We start from the raw sequence: 22,937 nt of genomic DNA on the forward strand, positions 1-22,937 counted from the left end.
TTTTACAGTCTGACTGTAATAATTGTGGAGTGATTTTAATCCAGTATGAATCTGCAGTGTGTGTAGTTTTACAGTCTGACAGTAATAATTGTGGAGTGATTTTAATCCAGTATGAATCTGCAGCGTGTGTAGTTTTACAGTCTGACGGTAATAATTGTGGAGTGATTTTAATCCAGTATGAATCTGCAGCGTGTGTAGTTTTACAGTCTGACAGTAATAATTGTGAAGTGATTTTAATCCAGTATGAATCTGCAGCGTGTGTAGTTTTACAGTCTGACAGTAATCATTGTGGAGTGATTTTAATCCAGTATGAATCTGCAGTGTGTGTAGTTTTACAGTCTGACGGTAATAATTGTGAAGTAATTTTAATCCAGTATGAATCTGCACTGTGTAGTTTTACAGTCTTACAGTAATAATTGTGGAGTGATTTTGGTCCAGTGTGAATCTGCAGTGTGTAGTTTTACAGTCTGACTGTAATAATTGTGGAGGGATTTTAATCCAGTATGAATCTGCAGTGTGTGTAGTTTTTACAGTCTGACAGTAATAATTGTGGAGTGATTTTAATCCAGTATGAATCTGCAGTGTGTGTAGTTTTACAGTCTGACAGTAATAATTGTCGAGTGATTTTAATCCAGTATGAATCTGCAGTGTGTGTAGTTTTACAGTCTGACAGTAATAATTGTGGAGTGATTTTAATCCAGTATGAATCTGCAGTGTGTGTAGTTTTACAGTCTGACAGTAATAATTGTGGAGTGATTTTAATCCAGTATGAATCTGCAGTGTGTGTAGTTTTACAGTCTGACAGTAATAGTTAGGGAGTAATTTTAAGGCATTATGCATCTGAAATGAACATAACCTATGTGAACGAGTTCAGTATAAGTTTAAGGCTTTGAGTTTTTGTAGGTTTCAGTCATGAAGCCCATTAGTAATCGTGACAGATGTTGGAGAGGGACACGATGGTTGACTATTCATTAAAATCTCTGCAGTGTCCAGCTGAGGCTTTGCATCAAAGTTGAGTAGCGCATGCAAATGCAACACAGGTGGCCAAGCTTGTCCAGACAGCAGGAGAGACTTCTGTGGGGGGAGGTATAGTTTCTAATGAGGGAGACATGCCTCGAACCCCCACCCACTTTCAGTGGTTCAGTTTACTCAAACTTTTAGAGGTAAGTAGTTGTTTTAAGTTCAATTTAGTGTTGAAAGTGAGATTTTCAAGTTGTTTCATATTATACATGGAGTTGAAAACACTCAAACATTTAAGACTATGTGATAAAGTCTCAAAACATGGAAATTTCACCTCTCTATTTAACCCATCCATGCAATGAAACACTGCATACAGACTAGTGAAGACACACACTAGGGGGCAGTGAGCACACTTGCCCAGAGTGGTGGGCAGCCTTATCCGCAGCGCCCAGGGAGCAGTTGGGAGTTAGAGGCCTTGCTCAGGGGTACCTCACTCATGTACTGTCAGCTCAGGGGATCAAACCGGCCACAAGACTGCCCCCGTGTACTGTCCCACTTCTGACACCAGCATTGGCAATAGCATATAATAAGACATGGGAAATATATTATGCTTCAAAGTTGAATGTTCTTTTATTGAGCAGGCAACGAAGGAGTCTAACAAATAATATATATGTCTACATGACAACAAACTATATTGTTACAGAAACTTGAGCTTTAAATTTTTTAATTTACTGATCTTCACATTATTGTTATATAGTATGATCACAAGCTGATATGTACAAAAAACTTTCAAAAAGGGTTTTTAAAGCTACAGTTTTTAAAGCTACACCAACTTTGGTGGCACACTCACGGTTAGGACATTACAACATGAAAAGTGCATCCAAACCTGTATATAATGTGAATGTGTTGTTTGTTTGAAAACAACAATTGAAGGAAAAATAAAAAGCTAATACACGGAAACTAACTCGCTTGGAATTCTGGGTGGCTCCACCTTCGTGCTGTTTCATCGGTTGTCGTTTTGAGTTTGTTCTTCTCATCTGAGTTTTCAATCAGACTACATCAATCAACTCACCTGAATTGAGTGAGAACAACTAAGTGCAAGTGATTATAATGTGATTATTTGAGTACAAATAACATGAGGGCTTTCATTGTACAAAGTCACTGTCATAATAACAAGAAAGTGTTTGTAATAGTGATTTAATGTCTCATAATTAGGACTTTATATCTCATCAGTTTTGCACTTTAACTTGATGACTGTTCAGTCTCTGGGTGTATCAAACCAAAAGAAAGTAGCAGCAGAGAGACAGACTGTCAGAACCCCCCACATTAACCCACCCCATTCACATATCTCTGTTTCTCTGACGAGCCTTGCCTCTGAGTTTATCTAGTCTAGCCATTTGTTTGTGGTTAAAACAAAGAAGATTCCACAGGAGATCCTCCCCACCCAGCTTACACCCCCTTCCATATGTTTTCAGAGCTGAAGCTACTGAATAATATACTGAATGTACTGGATAATATACCAAATATAGTGAATGTACTGAGTAATATACTGAATGTACAGAAAATATGTAATGAATTACTGAATATACTAAGTAATATAGTGATTATATAGTCAAATTCAAAGGTTTTGGCAGAAGTTTGACTGCGCTGCTGCACATTTTAATCCATAATTACTGTTTATTTGCTGAATTTGACAAAATATGTTTGCTTTTTTCTTTCCTTCTTTTTAGCATCCTTCTCTTGTCTTTTCTTTTCTTCTCTTCTCTCATTTGCTCCTTTCTTTTCATTTGTCTTTGTTTCTTCTCCCATTCTCTTCTTGTCTCTTCTCTTATTTCTTATTTTTTCTTCTCTACTCTTGTCATTTGTTCTCTCCTTTTCCTTCTGTTTTATTCTCTTGTAGTTTTGCTCATTTTCTCTTTATCTCAGTTTTCTCCTTTTTTCTCTCCTGTTCTCTTCTTTTCTCTTCTCTCATGTGTTCTTTTCTTCAGGGCTCCTCTTCTCTTCTGGTGTTTTCTTCTCTTCTGGTCTTTTCTTCTCTTCTGGTCTTCTCTTCTCTAAACTTCACTTCTCTTCTGGTCTTCTATTCTGGTCTTCACTTCACTTCTCTTCTGGACTTCACTTCTCTTTTGGTCTTCTCTTCTCTTCTGGTCTTCTATTCTGGTCTTCACTTCACTTCTCTTCTGGTCTTCTCTTCTCTTCTCTTTTGGCTTTCTCTGCTCTTCTCTTCTGGTCTTCTCTTCTGGTCTTCACTTGACTTCACTTCTCTTCTGGTCTTCTCTTCTCTTTTGGTCTTCTCTTTACTTTTCTTCTGGTCTTCACTTCTCTCCTCTTCTCTTCTCTTCTGGTCTGCTCTTCTCTTCACTTTTCTTCTGGTCTCTCTCCTCTTCTCTTCTCTTCACTTCTATTCTGGTCCTCTCTTCTCTTCTAGTCTGCTCTTCTCTTCTAGTCTGCTCTTCTCTTCTCTTCTAGTCTGCTCTTCTCTTCTCTTCTGGTCTGCTCTTCTCTTGACTTCTCTTCTGAACTTCTCTTCTTGTCTTCTCTTCTCTTCTGGTCTCTGGTCTGCTCTTCTCTTCACTTTTCTTCTGGTCTTCTCTTCTCTTCTCTTCTCTTCTCTTCTCTTCTCTTCTCTTCTCTTCTCTTCTCAGTCTGTCAGCTGAGAAGTGATTAATAGACCAATGCTGCTGTGATCTGAGTTATAAGGTTCTCTTTGTGCTGGTGTTATTATTTGTCCTCTCAGCACAGCTGAATATAACTGACCGCCTTTGAATGGGACGCATTCCGCGCTTCAGCCAAGTGAGTGTAGAGTTCACAGCGCTTTATTATATTTTACATCGTATCATCAGAAAACAGAACCTTTAAACTGAGCTTCATGACCAAAGACGCTTATTTATGCCTTTCACCTTAAACATGCGTTCATTTAAAAAATGGGCGGGGTTGCTCGCTCCCCCTGATTGGCCAGTGTACGCGGGGGCGTGGCCTCAAGCCCAAAGTGGCAAAAGTTTGCCAACAGCTGAGCAGCTGCACGCGCTTCGTCATGACAACGCCGAAGAAAGTCTGCATCGTCGGCTCCGGAAACTGGTAAAAAACTCCGAAACGCTCTTCTGAAGTAGTTCAGCGTGTATGTCCTTCTTCTCCAGCCCCCCGCTTCTCTCTCTTTCCTGTCCTTGTTTTGGAAGCGACTTGCTGGATTCCACAGGTTGCTGTAAGGTCGACAGTGGTCAGAATCGCCTTGGCTGAACCCCAGGCGCGCGGACTTAAAGCAAACTATTTATATGTTGACGCTCAGGTTCAAAGCCAAGTGGCGTTTCATTGGACCTTTTGTGAGCTTATAGGGTTTAAGAGAACAGAAGGAACCACAAATAGGTCCTTAGTGGACATGTAGTGCATTATCTGGGTGTGTAAGTGGCTATTTAATGGACATATAATGCAGGTCTTGGGTGTGGAAGCCTAAACTGAACCTAAAAATGGCTCTTGACTTCACATATAGTGAATTATATTGGGTGTTTGGGTGTATGGCTCTTTTTGGGACTATAGTAAACGATTTGGGGGTAAAGGCTCAGGCTGAACACCAAGGAAGTCCTTATTGTACATATACTGCACTATTTAGATGCTGAAGTCCACACTGTGTCCCAAATGGCTATTTACTACACATATATTGTCCTATTTGAGTGTAGAATCCTGAACTGAACCCCAAAATGCCTCTTTACTTGCCCTATATTGCACTATTTGTTGCAGAATCCCAGGTTCAATCTGGACATATGGTGCACTTTAGGTGTAGAAGCCTAGACTGAACCCTAAATGGCTGTTAATTAGAAATATAGTGGCTTATTATGGGTGTAAAAGCTCAGGCTGAACACAGTGCATTATTAAGGTCTAAAAGCTCAGGCTCAATCCTAACTGGCTGTTTCCTTGGGAATATATTGCTCTATTTGTGTGTAGAAGCCCAGGCTGAACCTCAAATATGTCTTTATTGGACATATTGTAGACAAATTGGGTATATATATGCCTATACTGAACCCCAAATTGCTCTTTATTTTACATATTGTGTACTATTTGTGTGTAGAAGCCAACACTGAATCATAAAAAAGCCCTTTATTGGACATATGGTGGGCCATTTGAGTAGAGAAGCTATAATTTCATGACATACTGTATGTAGTACACTATTTGGATTTAGAAAACCCCAAATGTCTGGTTACTGGGCATATATTGTACTATTTGTGTGTAGAAGTCTAAACGAAACCCCAAATGGCTCTTTACCAGACATGTAGTAGCTTATAATGAGTGTAAAGCTCATGCTGAACCCCAAATGGATAGTTACTGGAGATATAGTGCATTATTTGGGTGTAAAAGCTCAGGCTCAGTGCTAACTGGCTATTTCTTTGGGAATATATTGTATTATTTTGTGTAGAATACCAGGCGGAACCCCATTTCTCTCTTTATTGGACATACTGTGAATTGTTTGGGTGTAGAAGCCCATGCTGTCTCCTAAATGCCTTCTTACTGCACATATGACGGATTGTTTGAGTGGCCTATTCTCTTGTTTGCTGAACACCAAGCAAAGCTTCATGGCAGGCTACGATGCAGAAACAGGTCAGTGTGTCTAGCCTGGCTTACGAAAAACAGAGGCTCTGCTGGTTCAGTGCTCGGACATTATGTAATTGCGTGTCCCAGTGTGCCCAGTGTGCCCAGCAGGTGAGTTTGTGTACCGTTTGCTCTAACTGCATCCCAGCAATGTGCACAGATGTGCAAAACAGGTGAAGCGTATGGCCAAGTCGGTCAACATGGAACATGGGCAGCCAACCCAGTTTCTACAGTGCACTCCCACAGTTAGGGTTCAGGAATGTGTGCCAAAGTCTTATGTCATATGATACAGACTACATAGCACACATGACTGTGTTGCTGGTTATAGTGTTGCATGTTACTGCACTGAAAAAATGATTCATGACTCAAATGTGTCGGTCGTCCAGGAATAACATGACATATTCTCAACACACTCGCTGTGTCCTAGGTTAGTTACTTTTGGAAGGAATTGTGTGGAGGTTGCACATTTTCTGCATGTGCAACTGTTTGGCAACTTTGTGAACTTCTTAGAAAGTCAGTCAGATAAATAAAGACCCAAACCCAAACAATCAGCTGTTTGTTAATGAATAGTGTAAGAACTGGTTCTTCCACATCCAGCTGTGAAGGACATGTTTTAATCACTAACAGGGGAACTACAGTAGAATATAATCAGTGTCAGAAATAGCCAGGGGCAAAAATGCATATACATTTATGCAATTGTGGGAGAAAATTTTTTAACATTCATTCTTCTTATGTTATGATATTATTGTGTGTATTTTGCAATGTGCCTCCATTTCTATACACTCTCAGAAATTAAGAAATGTTAGTCATTGTGGCAGTGCCCCTCTTGTTGCCAGGGTGGTACCGTCAAGGGTGCATCTCAGTAACTTTAGTCAGGGAACATAACTGAACCATAATCCACTGAAATTATATTTTCTAAGCTGTATTGACTCAGCACACCTCGTCTCGTCTCCAGGCTTTTTATTTCAGTGATCTGTTTTAAAACATTCAGTTAGGAAAAGGTACAAATATGAACTTTTCGTCTGGAAAAACTTACTTACGGTTCACAGTTGGATTATATCCACTGTTGTACCTTTGAGGAAACATTTACATTGTTTGTACCATGATGAATGAAAAATGTACCTGCACAGAACCTTCATTTCTAATAGTGTATAAAATGCTCCGCATGTCAGTCCTAAAAATATCATTGCCTGCCTTGAAATATAATGTCCTCTCCTCTGTCTCGCTCTCTCTATCAGGGGATCTGCCATTGCTAAGATAGTCGGGCTGAATGCGGGACGAAACCCAAAGTTTGACTCCACAGTGAACATGTGGGTCTTTGAGGAGGTGGTTAACGGACGTAAACTCACCGAAATCATTAACACGGAGCATGAAAACGTCAAATACCTGCCTGGACACAAACTACCCGAGAATGTGGTGAGAGACTGATCCCAATAACACAACATCTGCTGCTGTGTTGTTTCATCTCTTTTGTTTAATTGACTCTTGCGGTGTCGACCTGACTCGAGCTGTTGAATTGGCTCTTATAGTGCTAATTTAAGTCTTACTCTGTTAAACTCCTTAAAACCCCAGGCTTATTACATACTAAGGCTTAGGATTCAGTAACTGCAGGGACTTCAGTGCAAACAAGCTTATAGTTATACGTAGAATCATATAATAATACTTTGGGCCCACTTGCAGGCCCTGGCTATTTGAGGGATTAACTGACCTTCCTGTTATGTTGCATGTCGGTTTGACTCATTTCAAAGTTTAAAAATACAGGAATGCAGTTTTTAGAGCATGAAACCTTTTCTGCTGAATTGGTTTTGCCTGGCTGGCCCACATAGTGTGATTTGATTTGAATGGGTCAATTAGACCTGGAACAGGAGAGATGTTGTTATGGATCAATATGCCCTCACGTTAATATGTCAAAAATGTTGAAAAAGTCTAAGAACAAATAAAACAAATGCGCTGAATGTCTGGTTTTTGGCCATGTGCAGAAAAACAAAACAGTTTGAAAACAATTAATAATAAAAAACAACAGAATTATTGTAAGTTAACCATGTTCTGTAAATGGTGAAAAACCTGATTAGACTAAATATTGATTAAATTGCTATTTGTTGAGCTGAAGATCATGTTTATGCAGAAAAGTCGATTTTTAAACCACTATCAGAGGGTTTAACACGCCAGTTTGACCTGGGAACATTATTGATGCTCTCTACAGTTGAACATAACAGGAGGGTTAACTCCTAGTGCTGCATTAACTCCTTCATTGTTGCATCAACTCTTACAGTCTTGGATTCACTCTTAGACTCTGACTCATGTCTGTCTAGCTGGACTCATGTAGGTGTTAATGAATCCATTGCTGGGTTTGGCTGTGATCTGATCACACTGATTACATCCAGCGTAGAATTGTAGGGAGTATCTGTAAAGCTCCAAGTATGTCTTTCTATTTCATCTCTCTGTCTCTTTTACTGCCCAAGCAATTGCCTTTTTCAGAGGTCTACAATCCAGTTATAGAGACAATAAAAATGATATTACGCATTTAAGATGATTATAGCTGGGTGTCGATTACTGAGGGGGGTGGAGGACTTTAACACTCACACAGCTCACATAATGAAAGTACAGACAAATGGTTGGAGAGGGAGTCTTAAAAATGACACATGCACATAGTAGCTAAGAGAAATAGTGATCACTAAATTCTCTCTCTCTCTCTCTCTCTCTCTCTCTCTCTCTCTCTCTCTCTCTCTCTCTCTCTCTCTCTCTCTCTCTCTCTCTCTCTCTCTCTCAGGTAGCGGTGGCGGACCTTGTTGAGGCTGTAGGCGGTGCTGATGTTCTGCTCTTTGTGATCCCCCATCAATTTATCAGCAGAGTGTGTGGCACCATGCAGGGAAAGATCAAAGGAAATGCTCTGGGAATGTCACTAATCAAGGTCATGCAATGCACAGACACACACACTCACACACATATGCAGTTCTTTATAATACATTATTACAAACACACTCTAAAAGAAGATGGTTCTTCAAGGGTTCTTTACTAAGGAAAATGTTGCTTTGTAGAACCATGAACACTGAGTGAATTAAAGGGTTTTAAATTTTTTGAAAACAGTTCTTCTGTTGTTACAATGTCAAGCTTAAAATAATAGAAGAACCCTTTTGGGTGCTATATAGAACCATTTTCAAAAAGGTTCTATAAAGAGCTATCTATAGCACATTCTCTGTCAATCTCTAGAACCCTTTCCTGATGCACAGAACCCTTTAATCATGCAAACCCTTTTATCAGGTTCTTTAGTAAAAGGGATGCTTTAGTGGAATTTCATGCAGTAGTGGTTCATTAGGTGGTGAAATGGTTGTGCATATTGAAGTAGAACGTGTTGTTGGGGCCTGTGTAGCACCAACATGTGTTCTGCTATTATTGCAAGCTTGGCATTGTAACAATTATATATATATATATATAATATTATAATGTTTGTTGTTGAAAATGTTCATACAGTTACATTGAATGAAATGATGCATAGCGACTGATTTACATTGTTTGATTTGTAAGCCCTCAAACAAAAATACAGCATTTAAGTGCCTATAGAGGGCATCCTTATGATCTTTGTGGGTAAATTTATGGTACAAAAACTGATTTGGAAAAGTTATAAGACTTCAGGAAATCCAGGAAAGGACTTTTTACTGTCAAACAGTAACTTTAACACCCACACAGTTACACTAGTGACAGTGTTACACTGCTGACAATGTGAGACACAGTAATGTTTGGGAAAAAAAAGCAATTATCATAATCAAAATATTATTAAATAATTTAATACCCATCAGAGACATGTCCACTGAACTGTACATGAACTGTCAGCCTTTAATGAGCATGCTTGTTAATGAAGTTAACCCAGTACGAACGTCGGTCCCTGTTTAACACCATCTCAGTAGTGAATGTGACACCACTGACCTTTTAATCAAAACGGAGGATTATCCTAAAGTGACCTTTATTTTTATGTTGAATTAATGTCACATGGTGGGGTTTTAGAAAGTGTAACACCAAAGACAGGCAGAGGGTATTGCAGTCTGAATGGCAAAATAACAGATAGGTTTGTGAAAAATGGAGTGAATGTGTAAACTTCCTGTTCAAAGCTTTGACATGGCACTTCCTGAACTATAAATTGGTTACACTGAAAATGAGAAAATGCATCAAAGCATATTAAAGTGTTCTGATAACGCTGGTGACAAAGTGCTTTAATGCAAATGTAATTTTGTACAGTTATGAAAGTCGGCTTATTTATTGTGAAGGAAAGTTACTATTCCTTAGAATTATTGAGGTTTTGGCCCTAAAAACACAAAAAGCACTGGGCCTCATTCACCAACATCTTTGTACGTTTATTCTTAAACCATTCTTGAGAAAGTTCCTAGGAAAAAGTCTGTCAGTTTAAGAAATTTCTTCTTAAGAGCGGTTGGTGAATGAGGCCCAGTGTTTTATACATGGATTACTAAAAGCTCAAGTTTGTTTTTTTGCATGCTGATACTAGATATAAAGTGGTAGCTATTTGAAGTGGTCCTTGAAGTGGTCCTACTTCCATTACACAAAACCTAACCCTCAACCTGGGCCTAATCCTAACCTTAACCTCAACCTAAAACCTAATCCTAATCCTCACCCTGGCCTTAATCCTAACCTTAATCTCAATCCAAAACCTAATCCTAACCCTCACCCTGGCCCTAATCCTAACCTTAACCTCAACCCAAAGCCTAATCCTAACCCTCAATTCAAATCCTAACCCTCACCCTGGCCCTAATCCTAATCCTCACCCTGGCCCTAAACCTAACCCTAACCTTAACTTCAACCCAAAACCTAATCCCAGCCCTCACTCTGGCCCTAATCCTAACCCTAACCTTAACCTCAACCCAAAACCTAATCCCAGCCCTCACCCTGGCCCTAATCCTAACCTTAACTTCAACCCAAAACCTAATCCTAATCCTCACCCTGGCCCTAATCCTAACCTTAACTTCAACCCAAAACCTAATCCTAATCCTCACCCTGGCCCTAATCCTAACCTTAACTTCAACCCAAAACCTAATCCCAGCCCTCACTCTGGCCCTAATCCTAACCCTAACCTTAACTTCAACCCAAAACCTAACCCTTACCCTCAGTATGTGTTTGACATGGTACTGAGACTCTCTTGTGTGTTTGTTTCATCTAAAAAGGCCACTCAAAGTAAAGTGTCACCCATAAAACGACAAATATTTTTAAATTCGTTCATATGAGTAATGCGTTCATGCACTACTAAACATAATAAAAATGAAAGGCTGTTTGTGTTAAAAGACGAAAGACTCAGCAAAATCTGAGACCCCCTACGCCCCTACCCAGAGAATGACCGCGTTTCTGAAGCCTGTGCTTTGGTCACTGACTCTTCATGTCTGAGGACTGTTGTCACGTGTGTGTGTGTGTGTGTGTGTGTGTGTGTGTGTGTGTGTGTGTGGACGTGTTTGATTGTGATTGTTTCAGCAGGTTTACTTTCACACTCTCAGCAGTCTGAGTGTAGAAAAGAGAAATAAGATCACACGACCGAGGATTCTGTGCTTCCACTCATGACCTGCAGCGCTGCAGAAAGATGACTTTGCTTTCTCTCTGCCTGTGTGTGTGTAGGGGGTGGACGAGGGTCCTGATGGTCTGAAGCTGATATCAGAGGTGATTCGGGAGAAATTGGGCATTAGCATGAGTGTGCTAATGGGCGCTAACATTGCAAATGAGGTGGCAGCTGAAAAATTCTGCGAGACCACCATCGGTAAGATCAATAGCAGCATTCATTAGGGCACTGCGCAAAGGTCAGAGACCACCCAACATTTATTTAGTTTCCAGCCATTAGTACAAGTTATTGATTTCACTCCAGCAGGTATTTCTCAGCAGATTAGATAGAAGATAATCCACTTGTGTGAGGAAGGAGTTCAAAAACTCCTGGAGTTCAAAAACTGATTAAATGCTACAGAGAAAAGAAGACCTGGTAGACACCAAAAATGACCCCATCAGATAAACAGCACTTAAAGCTTTCATCTCTGAGAGAGAGGAGAAGATCAAGCTGCTTCAGATCTGAAAACATCCACATTCTGTCCATCCTTCCACTGTGAGAAGACCACTCAGCGCTGTGGGTCTGAAAGGATGTGTAGCTGATCAAGAAGAACCTCACTGAGAAAAGGAGACGGACACATCAAACAAAGAAGCTGGACGATGGACTGACCACCCCAGAGTCCAGACCTCAACACCACTGAATGGGTTTGATTACTGCAGAAAATCATCAACCAGCTTCCAAGACTGAACTTTGGAGGCATGTCTGCAGATTCTTTGAGGAACTGAAAGTGAGTCTCCTGAAAAGAGTGGAGGCTGTAAAATTGGATAAATTATTTAGAGCAATTTTCAGTCTCACTTTATTTGGATAGGCCACTGTAGTCCCCTATAGATCATCTTCAGATGTTCAAATCGTTAACAAACTATCTGTTGAAACACAGTTGATTCTAAACTGTGGTGGGGTTTAGGGTTGGGATTTGGACCAGGGTGAGGGTTGAGTCTAGGTTTTGGGTTGAGGTGAAGGTTAGGTTTGGGTTTAAAGCACGTTTAGAGTAAAAGAAAATTATGGTCAGTTTGGTAGATATTTAGTTGAATGTAACTTCAAATAAATCAAGTATCTACAAAGCATCTAAAGCGGCCTATCCAAATAAAGTGTTACCCGATTTTCGGTTGAACATGTTTTCTGTCTTTTTTCTGGTGCTGAAAGATGAACAGTGGCTGTTTTGGCTGGGAATGAACAAATGAAGGGTGGTCTCTGACTTTTGCACTGTGCTATAAGGCTGTTACAGTTGACTGAATTTCACATTCTTGATTTGGTAATGATTAGTTGGTGTAAAGCATGTTTTACTTTGTTACAGTTAGCAACGGAGCTTAAGGGATCCACCCATTTATATATATTTTTGCTGTATAATATTTACACTCACCGGCCACTTTATTAGATACACTGTTCAGTTGCTTGTTAACACAAATAGCTCATCAGCCAATCACACAGCCAATCATCAGCTCACTGCATTCAGGCGTGTAGAGGTGGTCAAGACACCTTGCTGAAGTGCAGACCGAGCATCAGAACGGGGAAGAAAGGGGATTTAAGGGACTTTGAACGTGGCGTGGTTGTTGGTGCCAGACGGGCTGGTCTGAGTATTTCAGAAACTGCTGATCTACTGAGATTTTCACACACAACCATCTCTAGGGTTCACAGAGAACGGTCCGAAAAAGAGGAAATATCCAGTGAGCGGTCAGTTGTGTGGACGAAAATGTCTTGTTGATGTGAGAGGTCAGAGGAGAACGGGCAGACTGGTTCCAGATGATAGAAGCAACAGGAACTCAAATCACCAACCAAAATCTATGAGGAACGTTTCCAAGACCTGCCATGAGAATTAAGGCAGTTCTGAAGGCAAAAGAGGGTCCAACCTTTTACTAGCAAGGTGTACCTAATAAAGTGGTGTGTGTGTATATATAAGTCTATTCTAGCTTTCTTGTTTATCTTTTTCAGATCTGGTTTTTCAGAATCTTTGAAAGCCTCTGCGTGGTTTGTTTTTGTTCAGTTAAGTTTGTTTTATAGTTTGCCATTATCTTTTTAAATGCTCTGGTTACTCAGCTAATTGTCCAGATAATCAGTGGATTAATCAGTCACCAATATAATCAATGGCTGCCCTTATTATCATCTCTTTTCTAAGGTCTGCAAAAGTCATACTTTCTGTGCTGTGTATTATTGTCAGGCTGTAAAGAAAAGGCCCACGGAGCGCTGCTTAAAGAGCTCATGCAGACGGATCACTTTCGGGTCACTGTGGTTGAGGAAGCAGATGTGGTGGAGATTTGTGGGGCCCTGAAGGTTAGTTGACCTTTCACCTTATTTGTGTCTCTTTCTGTCCTTTTGGCTTTGCTTTCTCTGTACAGTTACAGCAGTAGTCAAAAATATCTAGACAGCTTGCATAATCTCTATAGAAAAGCACTGACCAGTGAGTCTGGAGGTAGAGGATTATATATACCTGTGGCTGTGGAGCAGTGGAACTGTTTTTTCTGGAGTGATGGAGCTCCATTCAGTACCTTTTGAGATGAGTTGGTGATCCAGAACCGATCATCCAACAGCAGTGCCTGACCTCACAAATGTTCAATCAAATCCGCACAGCAATGTTCCAATATCTAGTGTGAAGTCTTCCCAGAAGGGTAGAGGTTGTTACTGCATCAAAATAAGACAAACTCACTATTAATACCCTTAATTTCAGAAAGAAAGGAGTGTGTCTACAAACTTTGACACGTAGGGAACCTGAATTGGAATATGAAGTGCTGTTGCTGTTGCACAGTGATATCTGCACTGTTGCAAGCTGTCCAGTAGAGGGCACTGAATCTCTGTGTCAAGCCTCCTGCTGTTTTTGCAATGTTAATAAATTATGATAGGATGGAAATAAAGTTTAATAAAGTATGCAGTATTTTTCTGGCCAAAATAAAATTCTTGGTCTTTTCCAACCATAAAGAATCATAAAATAAACAAAATAATAATTATTATTATTAGAAAAAAATAGATATCCTGATGCATTGAATCATTTACTGGTTATTACTGATCTGTCTCCATACTCAGGGATTAAGGTTGGGCCAATAGACAATACCATCCACTGATGACAGACAGTGTGGTAAATAAACATTATAATAATAATAAAACAGTTATAATGTTTTTTGGTGTCTGTCTTCGTAAATAACCAGCATAAAAAGTGACTCAAAAATGATTAATAATTGTGAAAGGCTACTGATATTGGCACTGCACCCTGAAAGTCATGTAGGGCCTTTCTTTAAGGTACAATACTATGCCCACTCTTTCTTAAATGCATGTCAGAATAAGTCCTTTGTCATTAGTTGTGCCGCATGACATTTGAATGCCCAATTTTGCCATGTTGTCATTGTAAAAGTTTCAAACATAAAATCATGTCCAACCATTTTAAAATTTTAAATTTTATATTACTGAATTACCATTTTTAATAGGTAATCTGCATATATGATTGCACAGTCGTACCACTTGACATTTTAGACGGCATAAATGGCATAAATTCATTTTCTTTTGATGCACATGAAGGCGATATTGTAGAGTATGTGGTGTGTCTTGTTTTTTTGCTTTTTTATATGAAATAATGTACAATGCCTGTCATTTTAATTTAACCTTAGACAGGTGCATCATTATTAAAAGAGCTTGTATCTCATTTGAATATTTTGTTCTAGCGGAGTCTGAACACTGCAGGGTATAAAAGTCCAGGCTTTCACAGTGTGAGAGGTGAGCTATATTAATCTATATTATGTCTGTATGTGTCCCTGTAGAACATCGTGGCGGTGGGCGCAGGGTTCTGTGATGGCCTGGGTTTTGGTGACAACACAAAAGCGGCAGTGATCAGACTGGGCCTGATGGAGATGATCGCCTTCGCGCGCTTATTCTGTTCTGCTGGCCCCGTCTCCGCGGCAACCTTCCTGGAGAGCTGCGGCGTTGCAGACCTCATCACCACCTGCTATGGAGGACGCAACCGCCGCGTAGCCGAGGCATTTGCCAAAACGGGAAGGGTGAGCAAAAGCAGTTTGAGGGCATTCACAAACAACTGACCCAGCCAAGCTCCGCCCACACATGCATGCTTTTTCTTAGTTACTGTTGCTAGGTTGGACAAACTTTACAGAAAATCCCATTCAACCTAATGAAACACCGTAGCACACAATTCACCTCAAATAGGGTTATGTTATTAGAGAGCATTATTAATTTCAAATGATGTGTGTTTGCGGCAGGTCGTTATGTTATGGTGGAATCAGGAGTGGATGCTGATTTGAAGGATTTTAGAAGTTTTAATTGATATAAATTATTTTTATGATGTAAACTAAAGTGTTGCTTTGCATTGTTTCATTCAAACTATTAATGTTAGTATATTAAAACCATTTAAACCTTCCTTGTTACCTCAGGAAATAAATGTTTTAGGTTAAACTGAAAAAACTTTTTTTTTTTTTTTTACTGAGTATTATGACCACATATTTGTTGTTTTGGTAACACTTTACTGTAGGGTGCTGTTCATTAGGCTACATGACGCTTGCATAAGGCTGTCATGACAACTGACATATCCCTACATAACTGTTCGTAAATGCTTATTACAACAGGCATCATCTGTCATAAAGGTTCCTTTAGCTGACTTTGATCAAAATTGGCCAATTTAACCTTAAGAGCAAATGGTGCATTTTGGAATACACGTTTATGAAAACATATGTAGGGCTATAGTGATATATAAGTGATCATGACAAGCTTATGTAGGTGTCATGTAGCCTTATGAACAGCACCCTACAGTAAAGTCTTCCAGTTGTTTGTAACTTGTCTAGTTTTGATTAGCTATGCCAATGGATTAGTGCAGTAGTGTTGCCTTTTGTGTACTGACACTCAACAAACACTGTTGTGGCCCAATTAGATTTTTTTACGTGTTTTTGAACTAAGTTCAAAGGGATTTTTTACCAGTGGTATCAAAAATTTGTCCAAACTAGCAATGTTTGCTACAAAAGAACTAATGTGTGCATGGATAGGCCCAACTGGCTTTAAAAAGAATTCATCAGGTCAACACACTGGTCACTTACGGCATCACCTCCCTTGCCAGAGTTATAGGGCAGTATGGCTCATGTCATTGGAAAGAATCTGCAAGGAAAGCATCCAAATGAAATCACTGCATTTGGATGCAGTGATTTCAGTCAAAGAGGTCATCACGAAGTACTGACTGAAAGGGTCCGGTCTTTATGTTCCCGAACTCAATTTTGTTTTATTTTTTCCAGTATGTTTAGTTCAGCAACTCCGTAATAACTGTGCATGAAATTTTGCATAATTGTCACATTTTGTCATAGTTCGTTCCATGCAGAAGCAGTTCCATGCAGAAGCAGTTCCATGCAGAAGTAGTTCCATGCAGAAGTAGTTCCATGCAGAAGCAGTTCCATGCATTAATCTCATTCATTTTGAAAAGCCACGAAATGTGTAACCAAACTTTTGCACACAACTGTATTTCTCAGTGTGTGGAGAGTTTTTCTCTGTTGCACAGAGCTCATGGAAACGTGTTCACATCATTTCCCTCACTGAGAGTCTCTATGTTTGTGTGTTAGTCATTGGAGGAGCTGGAGACAGAGATGCTGTGCGGTCAGAAGCTGCAGGGTCCAGCCACGGCCGCCGAGGTCCATGTTATCCTCAAAAACAAAAACCTGCAGGACAAGTAAGACCTCGCCACACGCTCAGTTTTACGCCATTTGGCAGACACTCTTTTTCAGAGCGACTTACAATTGGATCATTTTACACAGGAAGGCGAAGGCGGCGTTAGGAGTCTTGCCCAAGGTCTCTTATTGGTATAGTGTAGGGTGCTTGCCCAGGTGAGGGATTGAACCCCAGTGTATGGCGTAGAAGGCAGAGGTGTTACCAACTACACTATACCAACCACTATACCAGCTCACGTGTCATTTTTCATCACTGACATATCAAAACATACTTTTTTCAGTTTCTGTATTTATTTTCTTACACCATTTAAAGACACCAACTGCTATTGGCATTGAGTGATCATTTCACCCTCTCCATGGATCACCACCTTATCGTGGTGGAGGGGTTTGCGTGCTTGAATGATCCTAGGAGCTATATTGTCTGGAGCAAAAGCTCCTGGTAGGGTCTCCCATGGCAAACTGGTCCTAGGTGACATGTCAGACAAAGTGTGATCCATAATAACCCCTATGAGAAGACAAGAACAGGATTTGTGTACCCTGCCCGGATCAGGGTTACCGGGGCCCCACCCTGGAGCCAGGCCTGGGGGAGGGGCTCGCCAGCGAGCGTCTGGTGGCCGGGCATTTATTCATGGTGCCCGGCCGGGCCCAGCCCGAAGGAGTTACATGAGTCCCCCCTCCCATCGACCCACCACCAATGGGAGGGGCAGTAGTAGGGGTTCGGTGCTTTGTGGATCGGGCAGTGTCCGAAGGCGTGGGCCTTGGCGTTCTGATCCTCGGTTGCTGAAACTGGCTTTTGGAACTTGGAACGTTACCTCACTGGCGGGGAAGGAGCCTGAGTTGGTGCGTGAGGTTGAGAGATACCGGCTAGATATAGTCGGGCTCACCTCAACACACAGCTTGGGCTCTGGGTCCAATCTCCTTGAGAGGGGCTGGACTTTATTCTTTTCTGGAGTTGCCCATGGTGAGAGGCGACGGGCAGGTGTGGGCTTTCTAATAGCCCCTCGACTCGGTGCCTGTATGTTGGGGTTTTCTCCGGTGGACGAGAGGGTAGCTTCCCTACGCCTTCGGGTTGGGGAACGGGTCCTGACTGCTGTCTGTGCTTATGCACCGAACAGCAGTTCAGAGTACCCAGCCTTCTTAGAGTCCTTGGAAAGGGTGCTTGAAAGTGCTCCTCCTGGAGACTCTATTGTCCTACTGGGGGACTTTAACGCTCACGTGGGCAATGACAGTGAGACCTGGAGGGGTGTGATTGGGAGGAATGGCCTCTCTGATCTGAACCCGAGTGGTGTTCAGTTTTTGGACTTCTGTGCAAACCACAGTTTGTCCATCACGAACACCATGTTTGAACACAAGGATGTCCATAAGTGCACATGGCACCAGGACACCCTAGGCCGCAGTTCATTGATTGACTTTGTAGTCGTGTCATCGGACTTGCGGTCATGTGTTTTGGACACTCGGGTAAAGAGAGGAGCTGAGCTGTCAACTGATCACCACCTGGTGGTGAGTTGGTTCAGGTGGTGGGGGAAGATGCCGGTCAGACCAGGCAAGCCCAAACGTATAGTGAGGGTTTGCTGGGAACGTCTGGCAGAAGAACCTGTCAGATTGATCTTCAACTCACACCTCCGTCAGAACTTTGACCAGATATCGGGGGAGGTGGGGGACATAGACTCAGAATGGGCCATGTTCCGTTCCTCCATTGTTGAAGCGGCTGACTGTAGCTGTGGCCGTAAGGTAGTTGGTGCCTGTCGGGGCGGTAATCCTCGAACCCGGTGGTGGACACCCCAGGTGAGAGATGCCGTCAAGCTGAAGAAGGAGTCCTACCGGGTATGGTTGGCCTGTGGGACACCAGAGGCAGCTGGCAGGTATCGACAGGCAAAGCGATCTGCGGCTTCAGTCGTCGCCAAGGCAAAAACCCGTGTATGGGAGGAGTTTGGTGAGGCCTTGGAAAGTGACTTTAAGTCGGCTCCGAAAAGATTCTGGCAAACCGTCAGGCGACTCAGAAGGGGAAAGCAGTGTGCCACTAGCACCGTATATAGTGGAGATGGTGTGCTGCTGACTTCGACTGAAGACGTCATTGGGCGGTGGAAGGAATACTTTGAGGACCTTCTCAATCCCACCGACACGTTCTCCAGTGAGGAGGCAGAGTCTGGGGACATGGGAATAGGCTTGTCCATTACTGAGGCCGAAGTCGCTAAGGTGGTTAAGAAGCTCCTTTGTGGCAAGGCTCCAGGGGTGGATGAGATCCGCCCTGAGTTCCTCAAGGCTCTGGATGTTGTGGGGCTGTCTTGGCTGACATGCCTTTTCAACATTGCGTGGACATCGGGGGCGGTGCCACTGGATTGGCAGACTGGGGTGGTGGTGCCTCTTTTTAAAAAAGGGGACCGGAGGGTGTGTTCCAACTACAGGGGAATCACACTCCTCAGCCTCCCTGGCAAGGTCTATGCAGGGGTACTGGAGAAGAGAGTCCGGCTTATAGTTGAACTTCGGATCCAGGAGGAGCAGTGCGGGTTCCGTCCTGGTCGTGGAACACTGGACCAACTTTTCACCCTCTCCAGGATTCTGGAGGGTTCATGGGAGTTTGCCCAACCAGTCCACATGTGCTTTGTGGATCTGGAGAAGGCATTCGACTGTGTTCCCCGGAGTATTCTGTGGGAGGTGCTTCGGGAGTACGGGGTACATGGCTCTTTGCTACGAGCCATTCAGGCCCTGTACAAACAGAGCAGGAGTTTGGTTCGCATGGCCGGCAGTAAGTCAGACTTGTTCCCAGTGAGAGTTGGACTCCGTCAGGGCTGCCCTTTGTCACCGATTCTATTCATAATTTTTATGGATAGAATTTCTAGGCGCAGTCAGGGGATGGAGGGTGTCCGGTTTGGTGACCTCAGGGTCACATCGCTGCTGTTTGCAGATGATGTGGTCCTATTGGGGACATCAGGCCGCGAACTTCAGCTTTCGCTGGATCGGTTTGCAGCCGAGTGTGAAGCGGCTGGGATGAGAATCAGTACCTCCAAATCCGAGACCATGGTTCTCAGGCGGAAAAGGGTGGAGAGCCCTCTCTGGGTCGGGGATAGGCTCTTGCCTCAAGTGGAGGAGTTCAAGTATCTCGGGGTCTTGTTCACGAGTGATGGTACAAGGGAGCGGGAGATTGACAGGCGGATTGGTGCTGGGTCAGCAGTGATGCGGGCTCTTTACCGGTCTGTTGTGGTAAAGAAAGAGCTGAGCCATAAGGCAAGGCTCTCGATTTACCGGTCAATCTACGTTCCCACCCTCACCTATGGTCATGAGCTTTGGGTAATGACCGAAAGAATAAGATCGCGAATACAAGCGGCCGAAATGAGTTTCCTCCGCAGGGTGTCTGGGCTCTCCCTTAGAGATAGGGTGAGAAGTTCGGTCATCCGGGAGGGACTCGGAGTAGAGCCGCTGCTTCTTCACATCGAGAGGAGTCAGCTGAGGTGGTTCGGGCATCTGATTAGGATGCCTCCTGGACGCCTCCCTCGGGAGGTGTCACAGGCAAGTCCACCTGGGAGGAGACCCCGGGGAAGACCCAGGACACGCTGGCGTGACTATATCGCCCAGCTGGCCTGGGAGCGCCTCGGAATCCCCCTTGGAGAGCTAGTGGAAGTGGCTGGGGAAAGGGAGGTCTGGGCCTCACTGCTTAGGATGCTGCCCCCGCGACCCGAACCCCGGAGAAGCGGAAGCTAATGGATGGATGGATGGATGGATGATGATTTCACGATGAACGGATCAACAGAAATGGTTGAAAATGACTTGAAACAAAAACCTTGTTACGTTAATTTACATTAAAAGTTGCGAACGTTTCTTTTGTGACCATTTCAAGGATTCAAGGTTTTCTCTCTGCAGCGAGATGTTATGTTCCACAGTGGTGCAAAACACTTCAGTAAGTAAGTAATCCTTAAGTAAAGTAACACTTTACTTAAGGATTACTGAAAATTATCATGCTTTAATGTACTTTACACTGGGTTACTAATCCCAAATGCCAGGAGACTTTCTTTCCTTTTTCCTCCTGCCAGTCAATTCCCGTATTTCTGAACTTATTGTTTTTATTAAAACATCCAACTAAATTTATGTTGGTGTAAAACTGTAGTGTAAAACTGCTCACAGCTGAGATAATTTGTCTTTATTTTAGGACTCTTCACACCACCAGAGAAACTTTACTCTTATATTCTTGAACATTTTTAAATGTAGAGTACTGTGCAGAAGTTTTAGGCACCTGGAAAAAATATTTGTCTGGGAAGAACAACAATCTTATAATAAATACATATAATATAAATACAGTAAGTAGTGATTTTAGGTATGTCGATGTTCGTGTCTCCATTGCAGCCCAGTATTAATTGTGGTTATTTTCCAACACTTGATTTGGCCAACCAGTATTTCATTGTTATATCAGGTGTGCTGAAGGTATGTGAAGGCTTTGGGCCCCATTCACCAACTTTTCTTAAGAAAATATTTTTCCTTAAAGCCCACGTATGCAGTTTTATGAAGATTCTGATGTTAACCAGTGTTTTCTTATTTGGGGTTTGTTCTTAGGTAAGAACAGAATCTAAACACACTCAAGAGCACAGAGGCGTAAACAGTTCTGTGGTTTATGAAAACGTCAGGAATCTGATTGTAGGCTTTTGCTTAAAACCTTTCTCAAGGACAAATTTAAGAAAAAACCTAGGAAGATATTAGTGAATGAGGCCCTTTGTTCTTTAAACTAGCTCATATGATATCAGCTATTTTATTGTATTAGTTTATTTACATCCTTTTTAATGGTATGTATTGTTTTTACATATCCAAATTTCAATTGAGTTTGAGATAAATGGTTTTAAACAATGTGCTACATCATGAAATTATATTTTTATCTCCACTTTTAATTAAGATTTTGACAAAGTACATCCACCTCTGATTTTCCATATGACGTGGACGCCACACTGAGCTGCAACAAGTTGTGCAAGTCTTGTTTTGTGACTCTCTCTGTCCAGATTTCCTCTGTTTACCGCCGTGTATGAGATCTGCTTCGAGGGTCGCCCTGTCACAGACTTCATCAGCTTCTTACAGAATCATCCAGCACATCTGTGAGAGTGAAGAAGTGTGTATGTCTAGCTGCCGTGCTGTGCCTTCTGCAGTGGGAGTATCTCTATTTCATGAGTGTATATCATGAGGGTGTGTATCAGATGCCCTGCGTCTGCTGTAGCAGGAATCAGTCTTCTTTACAACTTACTGCAAGTGTGTGTGTGTCTTAAAACCGAGCCTTAAAATAACATGTCAGTGGCCTTGTTCATACAGATGTTGATTGTGTAGTATCATATATGGACATTCTATTAGTTAAAACTGCGGTCCCACAGTACAAAAGAAGTCAAAGTTTATTTATATAGCACTCTTTACATTACCCCCTGATCAGGCTAATGGCAAAAGAGCAAGAGGAAGAAACCTTTAGACTCAAAAGGGAACCCACCCCAAACCCAACAGGGAAACTGAGAGAATTAGATTTATCATGAGTTACATTTTTAAATAAAAAAACTTTATTGAAGATGTTGTCCTGTTTTCATGTCACTACTGAAACGCATCAGTGAGGCCGTATCCCTGTCTAGAAAGCCAATTAAGAAATCTGATAAAGCGGCTGGATTTTATCTCGGTAATCAGATTTCTCAGTGCATGTGAACTCTTACTCTGATGTCTTTCAGATTTCTCGGTCTGCACATGTGTAAAAACAGACAGCGGTACCGGAAATAAGTGAGACGTGTTGTCGCGTGACACAGCAAAACACTTTTGTGGCAGCGCCGAAACCAAACGCATGCGTGACAAAATGAAGGATTTAAATCTTCTTCATCTTCTAGAAGATGTATGTTCATATTTTCAGGTAATATTGCACAATGCTTTTTAAAAAAAGTCTGCGGCATGAAGTTTGAGTTTTACATTCCGTTTACGTTGCATCTTCTTCTGTGAGTTTATTGGCTGGTTGCAAAGCAGAAATCTGACTACTGCCTGACTCATGTGGACCCAGAGTTTCCCCATTATCTCAGCATTTTTAGAATTACTGACAAAATCGGATTAAGTGCGTGTAAACTCGCTCACAGGAAAAAAAATAAAGTAGATGAAAAATGTAGGATATGGGCCCTTTAAACCTTCTACTGGAGTAAGTCTGTAATTGTCTTACATAC

At 41.9% G+C, this 22,937-nt stretch overlaps 1 protein-coding gene across 1 annotated transcript; it reads left to right on the plus strand.

Moving 5' to 3' along the window:
• The first annotated feature begins 3,916 nt into the window (after positions 1-3,916).
• On the plus strand, positions 3,917-22,306 carry gpd1a (glycerol-3-phosphate dehydrogenase 1a). Its single transcript, XM_037535708.1, has 8 exons — positions 3,917-4,038; positions 6,780-6,957; positions 8,312-8,452; positions 11,155-11,293; positions 13,290-13,402; positions 14,878-15,114; positions 16,672-16,778; positions 21,759-22,306. Exons 1-8 carry the CDS (start codon positions 3,995-3,997, stop codon positions 21,853-21,855), a joined length of 1,056 nt encoding a protein of 351 aa, XP_037391605.1. The 5' UTR covers positions 3,917-3,994; the 3' UTR covers positions 21,856-22,306.
• Positions 22,307-22,937: the final 631 nt, after the last annotated feature.

The sequence above is a fragment of the Pygocentrus nattereri genome, chromosome 28 (genome assembly GCF_015220715.1).
Source record: "Pygocentrus nattereri isolate fPygNat1 chromosome 28, fPygNat1.pri, whole genome shotgun sequence".
In the NCBI taxonomy this organism is placed as follows: Eukaryota; Metazoa; Chordata; class Actinopteri; order Characiformes; family Serrasalmidae; genus Pygocentrus; species Pygocentrus nattereri.

What these genes read in the sequence shown, in the direction of transcription:
- gpd1a (XM_037535708.1), top strand. Translation starts at nt 3,995, where the DNA reads ATGACAACGCCGAAGAAAGTCTGCATCGTCGGCTCCGGAAACTG. An exon ending in ATCGTCGGCTCCGGAAACTG is followed by an intron (nt 4,039 to 6,779) that starts GTAAAAAACTCC and finishes TCTCTCTATCAG; the next exon opens with GGGATCTGCCATTGCTAAGA. An exon ending in ATTCTGCGAGACCACCATCG is followed by an intron (nt 11,294 to 13,289) that starts GTAAGATCAATA and finishes TATTATTGTCAG; the next exon opens with GCTGTAAAGAAAAGGCCCAC.